This window comes from Gadus chalcogrammus, chromosome 12, assembly GCF_026213295.1.
Source record: "Gadus chalcogrammus isolate NIFS_2021 chromosome 12, NIFS_Gcha_1.0, whole genome shotgun sequence".
NCBI lineage: Eukaryota > Metazoa > Chordata > Actinopteri > Gadiformes > Gadidae > Gadus > Gadus chalcogrammus.
In genome coordinates this window covers 13,721,472-13,738,738 of record NC_079423.1, presented here as the reverse complement: position 1 = coordinate 13,738,738, position 17,267 = coordinate 13,721,472, and the positions used below count along the sequence as shown (strand labels likewise).

At 45.7% G+C, this 17,267-nt stretch overlaps 1 protein-coding gene across 1 annotated transcript in view; it reads right to left on the bottom strand.

Annotated features, from left to right (window-relative positions):
- The window catches only part of negr1 (neuronal growth regulator 1), a 130,389-nt gene that overhangs the window by 65,400 nt on the left and 47,722 nt on the right, over nucleotides 1-17,267 (bottom strand). Inside the window, exon 3 of the mRNA XM_056603777.1 lies at nucleotides 1,290-1,415. Coding sequence (XP_056459752.1) covers nucleotides 1,290-1,415 — 126 coding nt within the window. The remainder of the gene's footprint in view (nucleotides 1-1,289; nucleotides 1,416-17,267) is intronic.

The following is a 17,267-nucleotide window of genomic DNA, read 5'->3' as shown; positions in this document are numbered from 1 at the left end:
TTTAAGAGCTATTTCACCTGGCTGGCCCCATGTCAATAAGCCAATAACGATCCAAGTGCACTTGGAGCAAAATGTCTTACTGCGCCAGATTCTATTGAGTCCTGTGTGGCATTGTGGTGATATATATATATATATATATATATATATATATATATATATGCATATATATCAAAAATAACTGTAGAGGGGTGGCTGGTGAAGGGCTGCAGGCATTTGATAAATGACTCTTAACTTTGGAGTTCCGACTGCTGCACTCTATATTCCTGTCGCCTCATGCAGCTCCCAGAGTTGCTTTATTTGCATGTACGTGTCGAAGTTCCACATGCTATGTTGTTAGCCTATTACCACCTTTTCAGCTGTACTGTGTCCTTTGGACCAATCCCCTGTACTGCGTTAACGGACTTGCAGATCCCGTGCCAAATGGCTTTTCCATTTGATGTGCTGGGAGACAGTCCCTGTGATTACATTTAATCCTGGGCCCCATTCTTTCCCTTTGACCGGCTCTACCATTTTTCTCCCTTGGCGCACTTCAAAGTGCGGACACTTCAAAGAAGAATGAGTGACTGGGCCACGCTCGGACGCCGAGGAAGCCTCCTTTTGATCATCCTCTGAAACGTCTCCCAACGCAATCAAGGGCGACTGTGCCCGTGAAGATGATATGACAACCATGAGATCCACGCAGTCATCCTCAGGTCCATCAGATAGCCACGGCATGCTCTAATCTATTAATATGAAAATGAAGGAGGACTGAATAAGTTGGTGGCGGTGGCTAGCGGTGGTACCACTGGGGATGGTAGGGGGAGAGAGGGCAGAGGGAAACGGCACCATTACCATCAATACTATCCGGTACAAAAAATTATCTAGCAATCCATTTTTTGAAGGGGGGGGAGGGGGGGGGGGAGTTTACGCTGCATTTCGTCAATCGGCGTTGAAAATGTAGGCATATTTTACAAGCCACCACATCACTGACTAATCGACCTCCGTCATCCCGAGTGCCTCTCCCTTTTGAGAACGATGCTTCCATCCACCCATCCATCCATAGTCCATCTGCCCATTCTGGTAGGATCCCTCCCATCCATCCATCAATCCTTCCCTCGATCCCATCTATCAAGTCCCCCATCCATGCATACATCTGTCCCGCCGCCAGCCAACGCCCACCCATCCACCCATCCATCCTTCCATCCGTCATCTGTCCCCTTCTGCCATTCACCCCCCCCCCCTGCGGTGCATCCATCCAGCGGCCCTCTGTCCCTCCGCACACAGTGTTACCAGGGAGGCGGTGACCTCACCTGATGGGGTTATGTGTCTCCAGGAAATGGAGGGCTCGGGTTTCCCACTGGCGGTGCAGATGAGCGACACGTTGCTGCCCTCGTTCACGGTTATATCAGCCGAGATGTCGTATATCTTGGGGGGAACTGTGGAGAGAAGGGATGGGGAGAAGAAAGAGAAATACACGAAAATAAGATTAACATTTCAAAATATTTGACCCCAGGGGTTTTCACAATGTCATCTCTTTGCAGTGTCATAATACCACTAACTCTTTTATGCGTTGTCCCCGCAGGGAGGAAAAAAAGGACATTTGAGGTGAAGATCGTCGCGGTATAAGACAAATCTGTGTTCTGGGTGTGTCCTGGCGGAAGAACGGTTCAGTAACCCCCTGCTGTCCATGGACATGTTTTATTTGGCAGGCCTGAATATTTAATCAATCTAAATGAACCCTTAGGAGGATAGTTTATTGTGAGGAGAGAGAAGAGAAAGTCCCTACCATTAAAGGATAGTTCATCATCAGTTTCTGGGAACTTAAATGTTCTCGGCGCTTTGATCTTTAACCCCCTCCCCGAATACATACTTAGCGAAACACGCAGAAATACATAAAAACACATTAAAGCAAAGCACAAAACACATCATTGCTGATGGACTGGTTGCGATCAACATATCACACAAACACACAGACGCACACACACACACACACACAGTTTAAAAAGGTACCCTTTTAATCTGCAAGATTGATATTTCCGGGAACCTTTCTTTAGTGGCTGCTGCCATTTAATATTTCCTGAGCTTCCTCCAATTTCAACCAAACGATACTAATCCCCTGGTCCCTTCTCTTGCTGTCTTCTCAATGCTGTCAGCAAAAAAAAAGAAAAGAAAGAGGTTGAATCAACTGAGTTGAATAGAGAAATATGGACTCCTTTGTGATTTGAATTCTCCATGTAATTTGCCCAGGTCTTATCTGCAGCTTTCTCTTAAGAAACTAAATATAAAGATCACCCGTAACTCGTTTTTTTTACTCATCGCTTGATTGATTCTGTTCCCCTTTTCTTCCGTCATCAAATTAATTTTAATTGGTCGTCAAAAAAAAAGAAAACAAAACTAAAAACAAATTTGAAAAAATCCCAGGACGATCATCCAGGGTGAAATCAAACCAAAGGCTGTGCGCCATTAAATACGAAACTGACCAGATCGTTACTCTTCGGCCCAGAAACGTCCTTAAATGCGCTCGGAGAAGGACGTATATCCCTCATGTGGTCCGTCATGTCTTGCCAGGTGATCCTGTGATCAGCAGCAGGACCAGGGTCTAAATGATGAAAAAGATTGGGACCTCTGGGTCTAAACGGAGCAAAGGGCCCGGGGCGCTGTTGAATCTGCTTTATTGCTTGTCAGACCGCTGTGTTTACTTGCAGCAGGAATCCACTGTTGACACACCGCCGTGGTGTCTGATAGCACAAAATGGAAAATTTCGGGGTTGTCTGCTGATGCTATCTCTCCCGGCAGGCAACCGAGAGGCGTTTTTCAAAAGACTTTACTGAAGATCTCTCGGAAATGTTTTCTCGGCCGAGCTCCAGGAAGTCCCTTCCTGTTTCTATTTAGGAGCGCTCGCTTGAGTGTATAAAACACTGACTGCCGCTGGAAAGAGAAGCAGAGGTCTCGCCGGGGATTCAAACGCAGAAAGGATGGGCTGAACCCGCTGACGTCTCCATATTAAGACACGTCAGGCAGCCTGACTGGAGCGGAGAAACTGTCAGAAGCTGACTGCACAGTGGTATGTGTACCATAAATATGGAAACCAAGTAGAGGCATCCTTTTCTTTGGTCCAAGCCTTGTACGCTAATGTTTCAGAAATGTGTGCCAGAATCCAGACGTGAATTTAGATGCTGTTAGTGTACTGAACAAAGTGTTTGAACACACACACGCATGCACGCACGCACGCACGAGCGCGGTTGTGCCTGCCAAGATTGCAGAAGATTAATTGAATGCAAATTCAACTCAGGCTTGCACCTACAAAAGTTGTTGTATTTATGGTTAACAGGCATGGGGAAGCATGGCTTTGGTTATTCTGATTGCCTTACGCGCAGACTGTATTGACTTTAATCAACCCAAGAAGGGGAAAACCTCCCTATACATCTGATTATACAATCTGATTTTCTGAGCGTGCACGATCTGCGATGTCACAAGTCAATCTCGCCGATCACAGCCCAATCTGAAATGTATGTAAATCAGGGGGCTTGGGGGGGTGAAGAGTCTGAGAGGATGGCAGCCAGTTGAACCGTCAGTAGATCTGGGTATTATATTGTTGCTAGGCAACGGTTTGTGAGGCACAGCAAACGTTTCTGAGGCTAGAGGAGACCATAGTTGAGACCGCACTTTAGAAAACATAGTTACTGAGGCGAGATGAGACAAGCTAGGTTAGGTTTGATGGCCACGTTATATGAGGTCTGATGGCAACAAGCAATTGAAATCCATTTGGAACTCCATCACTGCGGGATATGAGAGTCAAGTTGTTAAGTGGCTCGCGATAAGCTGTGGAGCTATCAAGTAGTCAGCCAAGAGCGCCATTTTACCAATTGTCAAAGAACAAACTATCTGTCTTTTTGAGTTTCAAGCGTTTTCTGTCCTCGCTGTTTTATTCATTCATCTATTTATCGTCGTTACTATAAATCTATAGGAGGATGTACGGCTGAGCTTGTACACACAGCCAACTTCCACTCTATTTACTGTGTCTTCCAAATAATTTAGCCCATGCTCCTGTTCAAAGCGACTCAGATACATGTTATCAGAGAGCATGCCTAGAGTTGGGTAACTACTCCTATAGTCTACTCCAAAATGGTTCCAACCCAGAGCCCTTTATAGCGGTGAGTCAAACCCCCCAACCACTAGACTACCCCATATCTCCTCACATGATGTAGCTGCTCTCTGGGAGACGCTAACAGAGGCCTTTAACACCTCGACTCCGAGACAGTGAGTCAGCAGCAGTTGGGTGGTTGCAGTGCTGTGGCTCCCTCGTCGATGACATAACATTAGCACCTCTTCCTCCCCCTTCTCCCCTCCTCACCCTTCTCCTTCCCCCCCACCCCCCCCCCCCCCCCCCCGGCTCTCGGTGGTTGCGCCCTCCCCTTTCTCCCCCATCGCTCCCTCTCCGACATGCTAGTTCGTCAGTGGCGCTGATATGATTGTCATGTATGCCTAGCCATCTTATTTTCCCCTCCATCGCCCAGAGGGAGGGGGGGGGGGGGGGGGGGGGGGGGGGGGGGGGGACAGGACAGGTTTGGAGGGGGGTGCTTCTGAAAAGGAAGTGCCACAGCTAAACTGTAGGCCAAGCCCCCCCCCCCCCCCCCCCCCCCCCCCACGCCCGCCCCTCCCACACACACATCACCAGTACCCAAAGGTGGAGAAGAAGAATATGCTAATTGCTTAAGGCCGTTTAAACACAACAGGCGTTGTCGTTTTTTTTTCTTTCGCTTCATCCGCCGGAAGTTGGAAAGCGTGGCGGCCGCGCCGCTGACCTTTTAGTGAATTCAGACGGTCGTCTTCTTCTCCTGTGACCGCTGTGTAAGCAGCGGGGGGCCCGCCGCCACATCGCAGGACCCACATTACCGGCGACGCCCACCGCCAGCGCGCTTTCCAATTACAGCCCAGAGCGACCCAGCGGGACCCCCCGCGGTGATGGAGAGCACAGGGGAGGGCGAGGCAGCTCAGGTAGAGAGAGAGAGAGAGAGAGAGAGAGAGAGAGAGAGAGAGAGATGAAGAGAGAGAGAGAGAGAGAGAGAGAGAGAGAGAGAGAGAGAGAGAGAGAGAGAGAGAGAGAGAGAGATGAAGAGAGAGAGAGAGAGAGAGAGAGATGAGAGAGAGAGAGAGAGAGAGAGAGAGAGAGAGAGAGAGAGAGAGAGAGAGAGAGAGAGAGAGAGAGAGAGAGAGAGAGAGAGAGAGAGAGAGAGAGAGAGAGAGAGAGAGAGAGAGAGAGAGAGAGAGAGAGAGAGAGAGCGTTATAGGAATAAAGAAAAAAAGAGGGTGAAGGAGAGAGAGGAGATACAGAGGGAGAGCGAGAGAGAGAGGGAGAGCGAGAGAGAGATGTAGAGAGAGAGCGATAGGTACAGAGGACAAAAGAGAGAGCGGCATAGAAATATAGAAAAAAGAGGGTGAAGAAGAGAGAGAATATAGAGAGAATGCTATAGGTGGCGAGACTGAGGGATAAATGAGTATACAGGGAGAGAAAGAGAAAAACCTTGATGCTACTCTGAGGTTGTGCTCACGATGAAAGCTAAAGACCTTTTAAAAGCCAGAAGACTGGTCTTAGGAAATGGAATTGGATTATAGAGCGGATTGAAGTTTTATATTCCATTTTATATGAAACTGAAAATTGTTTTTCAAAGATCTTCAGCTAGCTCCTTGCAAATCCCTAAATCATCGTACTCTTAATCCTCCCTAAATTTCAGTTTGTTCCAAAAAAACCATTACCACAGGTACAATCATTGGGATCCTAAAGAAAACAGCTCATCAAGTTAATATACACCTTCGAAATGAGCCCGTTACCACATAAGCTACTGTCAAGGTTTTGCAATTCCCCAAACTTGCTGCAGGCTACGAAAAAGGGAAGTGACTTCCAATCCGTTAATGAGGTGTCAGACACGGGGTCTAAACATAAACACAGATTAAATTACTCAGAGGGATTACCACTGCTCACGCTGTCACCCGCCAGCAAGCACTTCATGCATAATACTTCACTTTGGGAGACAAAGTTTGTCCTTATTGTGTTAAAACACAGTTTTGTGATCCACTATGGACTTACTATGGATGATGGGACATGGTTATTACACAATGTGGGTGGCGTTTCAATTCCGCTATAAAATGACAAACTTCGCTCGAGAGTGTTGTGATTACTGGAAGCCGTTTTTTTTCGTTTGCACACGAGAATGTTTGCTGTGCGGGCCAGATAGGTTCTTGAGGACACCAGGTAGAAGTTTCTGGATATGCGCACAGGCTATAGAAAATAAGTGTAAAAAGATTGCTTGCAAAAAATATCTAAAAAGTTGCAAACAAAGTATTTTTTGGCACTTAAGGTGTGCCCTTACACAGTTCTGACACCTTAAAGCAAATATTACCAGGGCGGTAGGCTAGCATAACTCATAAACTAGCTGGTGGGGCTCCTTTGATTCATCATCCCCCTTCCCCCTCCTGCTTTAGCTCCTAAAACCATTTCACTGATCAATGGTAATAATTTTTAAAGAAGACCTCAAGGTTAAAAAATAAATAAATACTGTACACAAACTCACAGAGACACACAAGTAATAAAACCAATAAAAACGCTTGAGAAACTGGGCTGTTTTTTCCGTCTTTATTTTCTCCATTCTCTTTCCATTCTCGGTTTAATCTACGCCCGGCAGCAGAAGAAGAAGAGGACGAGGACGAAGCAGAAGTATAAGGAGAGGGAGAAGGAGAAGAGGGTGAGCAAGAGGAAGAAGGTTGTTGAGACCAACTCATGAAGCCTTCTTAATCATAAATGCTTGCGGCTGTAGTCTGCATCTCTTTGTGTCTTTGGAGAACCCCTTAAGGCCAGGTGGGAGACTGGAGAGAAACCACAGTGTGTGTGGATTAACGTGCACGCGGCGAGGAAATACAAAACAAAATAAAAAATGCATTCTGCTGCATATTAGCCAATGAGCATTGTAGCATAATAGTGTCATTAAGGGGGGGGGTGATAAATTCAGCAATTTACTCGTATTAACATACCACAGGAAAATAAGACTGAGGCGGAGGGCTTATTATATTCTTCGTACAGAAAACAAAAAACATAAAAACAAAACCGGGCGAGCTGCAATAGCAGGGATTCCGAGGTATGGCAGAAGCAACGCGTCGGGCTATTCAATCCTACTGCCTTCGTGGTCTTCCTTAGTAACACTGTGGTATGCATCTCTGTTTGTTTAGGTGTGACCTAGTTGTTTCTCTCACTGCTGGGCCTGGATGTGGCGTTGCCCCTCAGGGGAGACACAGGGGCTGCACCTGGCATAGGGCTCCAGCACACACTGGATCTATAGAGCGGGTTGGCGGCACCATCACCCCTGCAGGGGATATTATCACCGTCTCTGTTTTAATTTGATGGCCCTGCGTTGACTGGTTTTATAGCCCGCTTTTCTTTTTGCTTTTCATACCATATTGCGTGGTTGTTGGGGTGCAATGGGTTTGGAATGAAAAAAGTTGAATAATACTGTGGTCTTTATGGGGGATTTCCTAGACTGTATAATGATGTTGAAGAGAGAGGTGTCAACACCTGTCTCTGAAAATCCACACCCGTCTCTGTGTTGGTTGCACCCTAGTTCTGTTTGGGGTCAACTGCTTTGGAATGATCCATTGGTTTTAAGATAGTGGGAAAGGGGGTTTGTGTTGTATATGGGAGATCTTCTTTGGCTTGTTGGTTGTATATATTTATATTGACAAATGTTCAAGAATGTCGATGACGTGACACAGATAACCAAAAATACAGGCGGAATCAGTTGGAAGAAACCTTTGTTTGAAGGTTGGAGAAATCCTGCCGCCAGCTAAAACTATACAAAAGCTGCAACTGAAGCGTTCGTTAATGGAGTATTTCCTTTATTTTTCAAGAGATTCGCTGCGACCCAGCTGCGGCGAACGTAGCCGGCCTCCAAAATGTCAGCGCTGAGACGCGGCGGAGTGGTTGTCAGGGAGGTTAACGACGCAGAGCGCCTGATTACGGAGAGGTTATACCCAATTTCATGCACTTCTGAGGAATTCACAAATTAAGGGAAATCAATTGATGAAGATGAACTTTTCCAAATACCTCGCGTGATGCAATTAATCTTGAATGTGAGCGGCTGCACCGGCCATGTAATGCACAGATAAGCCATCGCGCGCTTATTGAAAAACCCTTAATTTATTCACGCTAATCAGCGTCTCTCTGGCGTCTGCGTCTTTGCGTAGGATAAATACGTCCCCGCTGCACAGGCCCGACGGTCCACCTTGATCATTGTTATTGCAATCACAGCGGCTATTTCAATTAGCTCCGTCACTGCAAAGTGTTTCAAATCGATAGCGCCGTGAAAGCAGTCTCATGTTGCACATATGAGACGCAAAAGGCCAGTGAGGACAGTGGGAAAAAAATATAATCATGCTCTTTTTTTTTTCCAACCACCGAAATACCAGCCGGTGACCCATTAGGCCGTTGCTATGGGTGATTCACTGTATATCTCCGCTGTGCGTGTGTGTGTGTCTGTGTGTCTGTGCGTGTGTGTGTGTCTATGTGCGTGTGTGTGTCTGTGTGTGTGTGATGATGGGATGTGGAGACACAAAGCTCTACCCTCCATCTGTCACCACGCCTTGATGCAGAACTAAGGTCAGAGTTCAGACTACAAAGTGTGGGTCGTGATTAATGGGCGGGGAGCCGTTGGCTGATGGCCGACACGGAGCGATACAATCACACTGTTCCTCCAAGCTCATCCCTCACACTCCACCGTACATACACTGGACTGTACCAGTACTCTGTACTGTTACATGCATTCAACTGTACTATACGGGTACATACACTGTATTATACTATACTACTCTACACTGTGGCATACACTCAACTACACTGTACTTTTACATACCCTCAACTGTACTATACTGTTAGGTACACTCAATAATACTATAATTGTACATACCCAACTATACTATCCTGTTACATACACTCAACAATACCGTTACATACTCAACTTTATCATACTATTCTACATTGATGCATACACTGAACTATACTATGATGTTACATGCACTCAACAACTATACAACTACAACAAAGTATGAGTATTATTACACTATACAACATGATACTAGACAGTAACGTACCCTCAACGATATACCACACTAGGGATCGACCGATATATCGGTCGGCCGATATTATCGGCCGATATTCGCGTTTTTTACGTGTATCGGTATCGGCCGATACGCGGCTGATTTTCGCCGATTTATTTTTTATTTTTTTATTTTTTTTTTACTTGTTCTACCTCACCTGTTTTTAATATTTGTTAAATATTGTTCATCTACTTGTTCTTACTTGTTCTACCTCACCTGTTTTTACTATTTGTTAAATATTGTTCATCTACTTGTTCTTACTTGTTCTACTTCACCTGTTTTTACTATTTGTTAAATATTGTTTTTTATATTGAAGTTCAATAAATGTTTCTTTAAAAAAAAAATAATAATAAAAAATCGGCTCAAGAAAATCGGTATCGGCGTATCGGCTAAGGCTGATGAAAAAATATCGGTATCAGTATCGGCCCTAAAAAATTGGTATCGGTCGATCCCTATACCACACCAGAACAATTAACACTATTCAATCTATGATACACGTTAATATTACACAGAGGGAACCAAACCTTCTGCTGCTGCTCTCGATAATAATTGATGTAAAATAATGAATACTCTATGGAGAAATGGGAACAGGATGGCACTGGACAGCTGGACTGAATACAAAATAAATCAATTAAATTCAGAAATGCCGAATCTCCTGACCCTCATTTACAAACTCCCTGAGAGGATGTCTTCAGGGGGGCATCACTGAGTGTGGTGAATTGGGTCATCAATTTGTGATGAAACTGATATGGCTGCTAAATTATTGATACGTATCTTTCATTGGGTCATTAAAGAAAAAAAAAAAGTCTCATCCACTCCCATATTAATCGCTCAAGAGAAGGAAATAAAGACAAAATGTGAGAAAGAAAGACATAAATGAAGAGTGTGGATGAGTCTCGACAATGGAAGCACCAAGAGAACTCCCAAAGAAGGGGAAGTTCAAGTATGCAGCAGCTGGGATTAAGTGCGCACCGTTTGTGTGCGTGTTATACGCCTGTGTGTGTCATTTGTGTTATTTGTGCGTTGAGTTCAGTTGAGTTGACCACAGTTGGGGATAGTTTTAGCTCAACAACTAACCGGGCAGGCACACTGAGATCTGTAACAACACCTGGTATCCACTGATTCTCAGTGAAAAACTACCCCTGAGGGCTGCGATGGGTAGACCCGGCCACAAACTATGTGTAATACCGCAATCAGGACCCAGGGGGGGCATCAGAAAGGGCAAAGGCATGAATATTCAAAACATTTCTCAAAATCTGCTGAATAAAAAAGAAAAGGGAGAGGCTGTTTTTTGTGCGATACAGATGTCAACGCTCGGAGATTGTGTATTAATGGCCCAACTCTGTGTTGAGGCTCCCTCCCGAACAATGACATATTCTAATTCTGTTCATCAGAGGATTAGGAAAAACAAAAACACACTACAAAAGCGTTGGTGCGTACTGCACAGAGCCTGTGATTCTGAGGGCACATATGATCTGATCTCATTGGATGGTACGAGCCCTGCTAAATATATGACAATAACCAAAACAAAAGAGAGCAGGGATAGATTGATGTAGATAGATGTGTCGGAAGATGGATGGACAGATAGGTCCTTGTTCACACTGCAGGCCAAAGTAGCACAAATGTTCTGGTATGTTCCTTGCAATCTGATCTTTTAGGATTTTGATATGGGCCACTTTCGTATGTGGTGAAACATTCACAGGTTTGCCTTTCTGCAATGCCACCTCAGTCTGTCATATCCCCATGTACGCGACTTGAACGTCATTCTTTGACATTCGTCCCAATTTTGCGCTGGTGGGAAGCCCCTCTGGGAGCACAAGGAACACAGCTGATGATCTAAGTAGTCAGAGGAGGGACAGTGGCAGTAGTACTCCACAGTAGTAACGTAGTTAAAAGCATCCCTTGACATCCTTACATCCTTTTATTGGATCTATTTCATTGAAGCCATTCACATCACCGTCCCTTCGATCTGGTCTTAGACTCCGCGTCCACACATACAGAAGCAGCAGAAATTGCTCCACATAAAAGCCATGGTTTCTTCTTCAGTGGTCAGTGATGATATTTTTTCAGTTTCTTCAGATCTTTTCACCAGTTATGTGTATTAATATATTGAGGCTGATATTGTCCACATTTAAATTTGTCCAAAAGCCCAAAACAAAAATCTAATCTGAGAAATAAATCTGAATCGAGCACTAAGGATTGCAGAACGGAGCCTTAGATTGACAGACAGACAGAACAGACAGTCAGACAGACGTATGAAAAGACAGTCAGACAGACATATGAAAAGACTGTCAGACCGACATATGAGAAGACAGTCAGACAGACAAAGGGATACACAGTCAGACAGACAGACAGACAGACAGACAGACAGACAGGCAGGCAGGCAGGCAGGCAGACAGGCAGGCAGGCAGGCAGGCAGGCAGGCAGGCAGGCAGGCAGGCAGGCAGGCAGGCAGGCAGACAGACAGACAGACAGACAGACAGACAGACAGACAGACAGACAGGATCCGGAACCCTGTGTCTCTGTATCGCGGTCCATCTCCACATTAGTATTCTGAGTGCGTTGAAACCCGGGCGCTGGTTTGGCTGCGAGGGCCAGCAGGGAAACTGTGCAGCACTCAGTATGAGAGGAAGGTCAGCAGAAGAGGATATCAGAGATGAGACAGAGCGGCGGCACCCTGCTGGCCACTGACAGCTTCGCGGTCGGGGCCCCCGCACTGAGGACCCTCCACCACGCGTCTGAGGGGCCCGCCGGGGCCAAGTGACCAGGACGGCTCCTCTCTGCACATTAAAAGCCTGGTGTGTCAGGGTACTTTTACTTATCCTCTGTTCCACAAAGAAGGCACACAGGTGGGCTTCGAGGAGAGACCAGGTTCGTGTTGGGATTTAGGTCTCTGATGAGTGCCTGCCTGTTTTAGGGAGAAAGAGGAGGCCCTAAGTGTTATGCGATTAAGTAGTCATAAATATGTTTTTATGTTTGTGCATTTTTATGTACAGATATTGTGTTTGTGTGTACATTTGTGTTTTATATATAGCTATTGTCTGCTTTTGTGTGTGTGTGTGTGTGTGTGTGTGTGTGTGTGTGTGTGTGTGTGTGTGTGTGTGTGTGTGTGTGTGTGTGTGTGTGTGTGTGTGTGTGTGTGATGTGGTTTGGAGAAAAGCACTATTCATTAAAAAAGGCCAACATGTGGTAAATCAAATACAATATAAGTTTATGATTATTCATGCTCCCTTCATTCAGATTCATTGCTGCGATCAACTATGGCCTTGACCAACCAACCGCCGCCTACTCACGGAAACCGAGATGATGTTACAATGAATGTACGGTATATATGAAAGGGAAAACAAGAAAGGGTTGATTCAATGGAATGCAGACTCAAAGGTCAATTTCATCACAACACAAATCAAATAAACAAATGCTTAAACCGTTTTATCTGTTTGTCCAAATGACCCACCATGGTGCTACAAATTGTCAACATTATATCAGAGTTAAAGGTGCAGTTTGTAGGATTTAGTGGCATCTAGCAGAAGGGTTGATTTATTTATTTTGGATATTACATGTGTACATTTAATTTCACATATGCCTCTATATACTATGTGTGTTAACATAATATGAAGAAGTGATGCTGAGACAAGTTCTTCCAAAGACAAGCTCTTCCAAAGACAAGCTCTTCCAAAGACAAGTTGACCAAGAATGATAATGGATGTGTATGCATGTCTAGGATGTATTCGCTGTTTTTCACAATTGACATGCAGGCATGTTCAAGTGCTCAAGTGTGTAAAAAATGCGTGCTCACACCTCCGCTGATATTATACGCTTGCCTCTCTGGAGATAAGAGACGCTAGCGCAGAGAGTCTGACCTTTGCCTGAATTCATTTTAATTAAACGCAATCATGCTAATAGTGGCTAGGGCAATGTTGAGGAATAACATGAAGGTGTACATTGAGACACACACACACACACACACACACACACACACACACACACACACACACACACACACACACACACACACACACACACACACACACACACACACACACACACACACACACACACCACAATGATGGGTGGATGCCTAAAGCTCAGAGGCCACAATAGCACATCTTATGCAAGCCTCACAGATTAACAAAATCTATGGAGTTTGCTTTTCAATGCAGAAACCTCAAATCTTGTGCATCACTATGCAAACCGGACTCTGTTGTTAAGCTTCCTTTTTCATTGAGAACTGTTGTTCAAAATATATCATATATCTTTGATGACATCACATGGATAGTGTCACGTTAAAGGTTGATGTCTCAAGTGTGTTTGTCCATTAAAATGCCAGGGACATTAGAACCTCAATTATGATGAGATGCCGTGCTATGATAGTGACCCTGGTTCCATCTAGTCATCAGTTGAATGTAACAGTGACCTGGAGTAGGTTACTAGGCCACTGTGGAATAACTGATGAGCCCGACTCGAACAAGGAGGTGTTTGGTTGTAGTTGAAGGAATAAATATGGAAAAGAAATAGTGCTGTTATTTTGTTTTGATTAGCATTTGATCATGTATTTTAAATGGTACATTATGTAAAATACTTTGGCTTCTTTTAAACTGCTGCGAAGAACCACTGAATATCTCATTGAATTATTCACGGGACAAACAGACAATTTAACCTAGACTGATTAAGTGGAGAACTAGTTACAGAATATATTTGAAATGAGGCAATGTGTCTAGGTATAGCCAAAACACAATTGCACTTAAACCTTCAAAGACACTCAAGTACCTTGGAATGAAAGTAGCCGGCAACAATGTCATTAAAATATGTTAATAATATACAATAACAATTTCATTCGGAGCACAGCACTGACTTGCGATTGACTGAAGCCAAACAGTTCAGAAATACATGTGGCCGGTAATAAAGTCTGACATAATTACACCATATCCAGCATTGATCGACATGTGCTGAAAATTTTATGACATACTTAATTATACTCTGTCTGTCTGCGCCCTCGCATCAAAGGGAAAAGGAAGGACGCTGGGGGATTAATCCACTGTATCTCTCCGTAATGGAGTCTTCTTAACGCTTCACAGAGATACCAGATCCACACGCCGCCGCGCAGCCGTGGGCGTCTTGCATTCACTGCGCATCTGAGACGATCCAAATTAACGTCCAAACCGCTTCTCATCCGCCACCACAAACGGCGGGATTAAGGCCGCTGTGCGTCCCAAAAAGAAATGTAACCCCTTTCGATCGCACTTCATAATAATAACCGCAAAACGATGGCGCTTCATCATATTAGCCTTAATGTGATTCATATCATATCGCTCGCCTGCGTTATGATGTCAAAACCCCCGCTTGGGGGGGGATTATGAACATGAAAACACAAAAAATATATATTCAATTACATGTTCAAGGGGGTGAGGGGGGGGGGTTGTGTATTAATCAATCAAAACTGTAAAGCCATTGAAATGAAAGTTAAGTACAACGTACAAAGAAGAAAAAAAACAACCTGAAAGGAAAAATAATCATGCGTTTATTGACCGATCCCTTCTCGCATACATCACAGTTCTGAGGGCGCGTGGTGACACCGCGACTCGCTCCGTCTTTGCCGGGGCGAGATATTCTTAGATTAAAGGTGCTGTGCATACTCAATACATTATCCTACGTGTGATCTTAATTAACAGGGAGCGAGGAGGGGGATTAAAAAGGCTGAGAGAAGGCTAGGGTAGGCGTTATGGCAAGAAGGCTTGTGTATCCAGGATTAGATGTCGTTTCATAGTGAAAATAGGTTAAAGACAGTGAAGCGGGTTTGGGGGAGGGTGTTATTTGCACCATGTACGATTATTGTAAATAGCCAAGTATCTGAGGCAGTTACAGTCTCAAAAATATACGTCACTAATAAACATGTATTTTAAACATGGTGGACACAAACTGTACAGAGAGTTCTAAAGGGCATCGAATCATTATTCGGACTCCGATCGCATTTTAACTTCGGTTTTCTGGTGTGGGTTTAGGGTGTCGTTTCTGCAACAAGAAACTGCCTTCATGCGCAAATATGTGTTTATTTCCCACCTCCCACCAAACACCTTCCACGTCTAAACGATCGTGGGGTGTAATGAAGTATCCAGGGGGCCCCCTGAACTTCCCAGAGCACCCTGCTGTGCTGAGAGTCCTAGGCAATAAGAAGGTGGATTCTGAAGAATCCCTCTATTTTCCTGTTTCCTCATCCCCCAGGCCCTCTTTAGTGGCTGTAGAGTTGGGGGCTCGTGGAGACGATGTAAACGAAACAGAGTTCTCCGCGGGGGGAAGAGTGTATACTTGACAAACCAAGATTAAACGCTTCGTTCCGACCACACTCCCCCCCCCACCGCCTCCCTTGCTCTGCATCCCAAACCTCGGTTGTTTCCTACACTTTGCGTTCATGTCAACACCGCGCTTGCCCCTTGTTCTAAAACTTGCACCCGTAAAAAGGGAAACACAGGAATAGCACACAAACAAAACCAGTTGTTTTCTGGCTTCAGGGTTCAAATAGGTTACACCTCCCCCCCTCCCCCCCCTCTCCCCCCCTCCCCCTCTCCCCTGGCAAGAGTGGTTTGACCCTCCTGGCTTGCTGACAAAGTGAGACACTTAAACGGCAAGTAGCTCGCTGTCATTGGCAGTAATGCCGATGACAGTGAAGCCGGCGGGGCCGGGCTAAAAGATTACAGTCGGGAGGCGGGGGATACCCTGGGTCAGCTCCAGCGACGAGACACACAACGCACAGTCCAGCCTCGTGTGTGTCACGGCCTGGGCCGGCTACTGGATTTGTGCAACGTGTAGAAAAACCCACGGAGCACCGATCCATAACGCCATCGAGTATATTTTTCGGTGTTAATCTCCTCTTAATGCACTTTCAAGAAACACACACACACACACACACGCACACACACACACACACACACACACACACGCAGGAAGATAAAAAAGAAATCTTTTCCACTGCTCCTTGCTACTCTTTCTTTGTCGGCAGATGAAAAACCGGCAGAGTCCCAGAAGCTTCCAGAACATGACAGGCGCGAGCTCCCCCTGCTACATCTCGTCTGCCGCGAGCGTTCCTCTGTTCTCCGTGAGAGGGCCTGCGCTTTGCTGGCGTGCGTGATTGTATGTGTGTGTATACGAGTGTGTGTGTGTGTGCGTGGTGCGTGTGCGTGCGTGTGTGTGTGTGTGCGTGTCTGTGTACACAAGGGCCCGCACCGTGACAGGTAATGATTCACAACACACGGCAGCTTTTGACAAAGCAAAATGAGTGTCGACAACAGCCCAACATCGGCATGGCAGAGAGCTACCCTGAGAGAACCCCCCCCCCCCCCCCCCCCCCCCCCTTTCCCCCCCTATCCCCCCTTCCGCATAAACAGATCCATGCTGACCGAGGGGAAGCCAACTCTTGGAGCCCCCCCGTCCCCCCCTTCGCCCCCACTGGGGAACAGTGATACAGCCGCTCTGTACAACTGGTTTGTAGTTTACTGTTCTATACTCAACCCACCACCAGCGCCACCACCAGCGACCTCGGAGAGCCCCAGCAAAACAAGGTCTGGAGTGGGGCGGGTGGGGTAACCAACCATTGATCTATGTGAAGGCCCCCCCAGGTGATACTAGCTGTTTTTCTGGGTATCTCCTTCATGACTCCTGGGAGAAGAGAGGTACGGTGTGGATGTGTTGGATAAGATAGACACCATGGCTCGGCTGCTGTCATTATTCTACCCTTCTCTAACCTGCATTAGAGACGGTGAAGGGTTTTGTTTTTGTCATCTTTTAGTGCCATTGAATCAGCCACCATGTCGTTGTGGTGAAGCAGGTGGTTTGGTCAAACGGTCCAACAAAAGGGAGTACTGGCTGCTCGCTTGTCTTTTTGGACCGCTTGTTTAAACCGAGGTTGCCGAAGGTTGCCTTTGGCTTAAGAACGACATGATGGAATTTTTTTAGGAGGCACACCATCTTTATTTCTGGATTTTCTATTTCGGCTTCGCTTGATCCACACAATGTTGCCCTGTCGGCCACGATGACCACAACCGGCCCCATGCTAAGCTGTGAAACATGCAGCTGTTACGCATAGCAGGCTTTTGCTAGGCACCATGCCTTACTCTACATTTCACATAATTAGGAACTGCAAATCTGCAGAC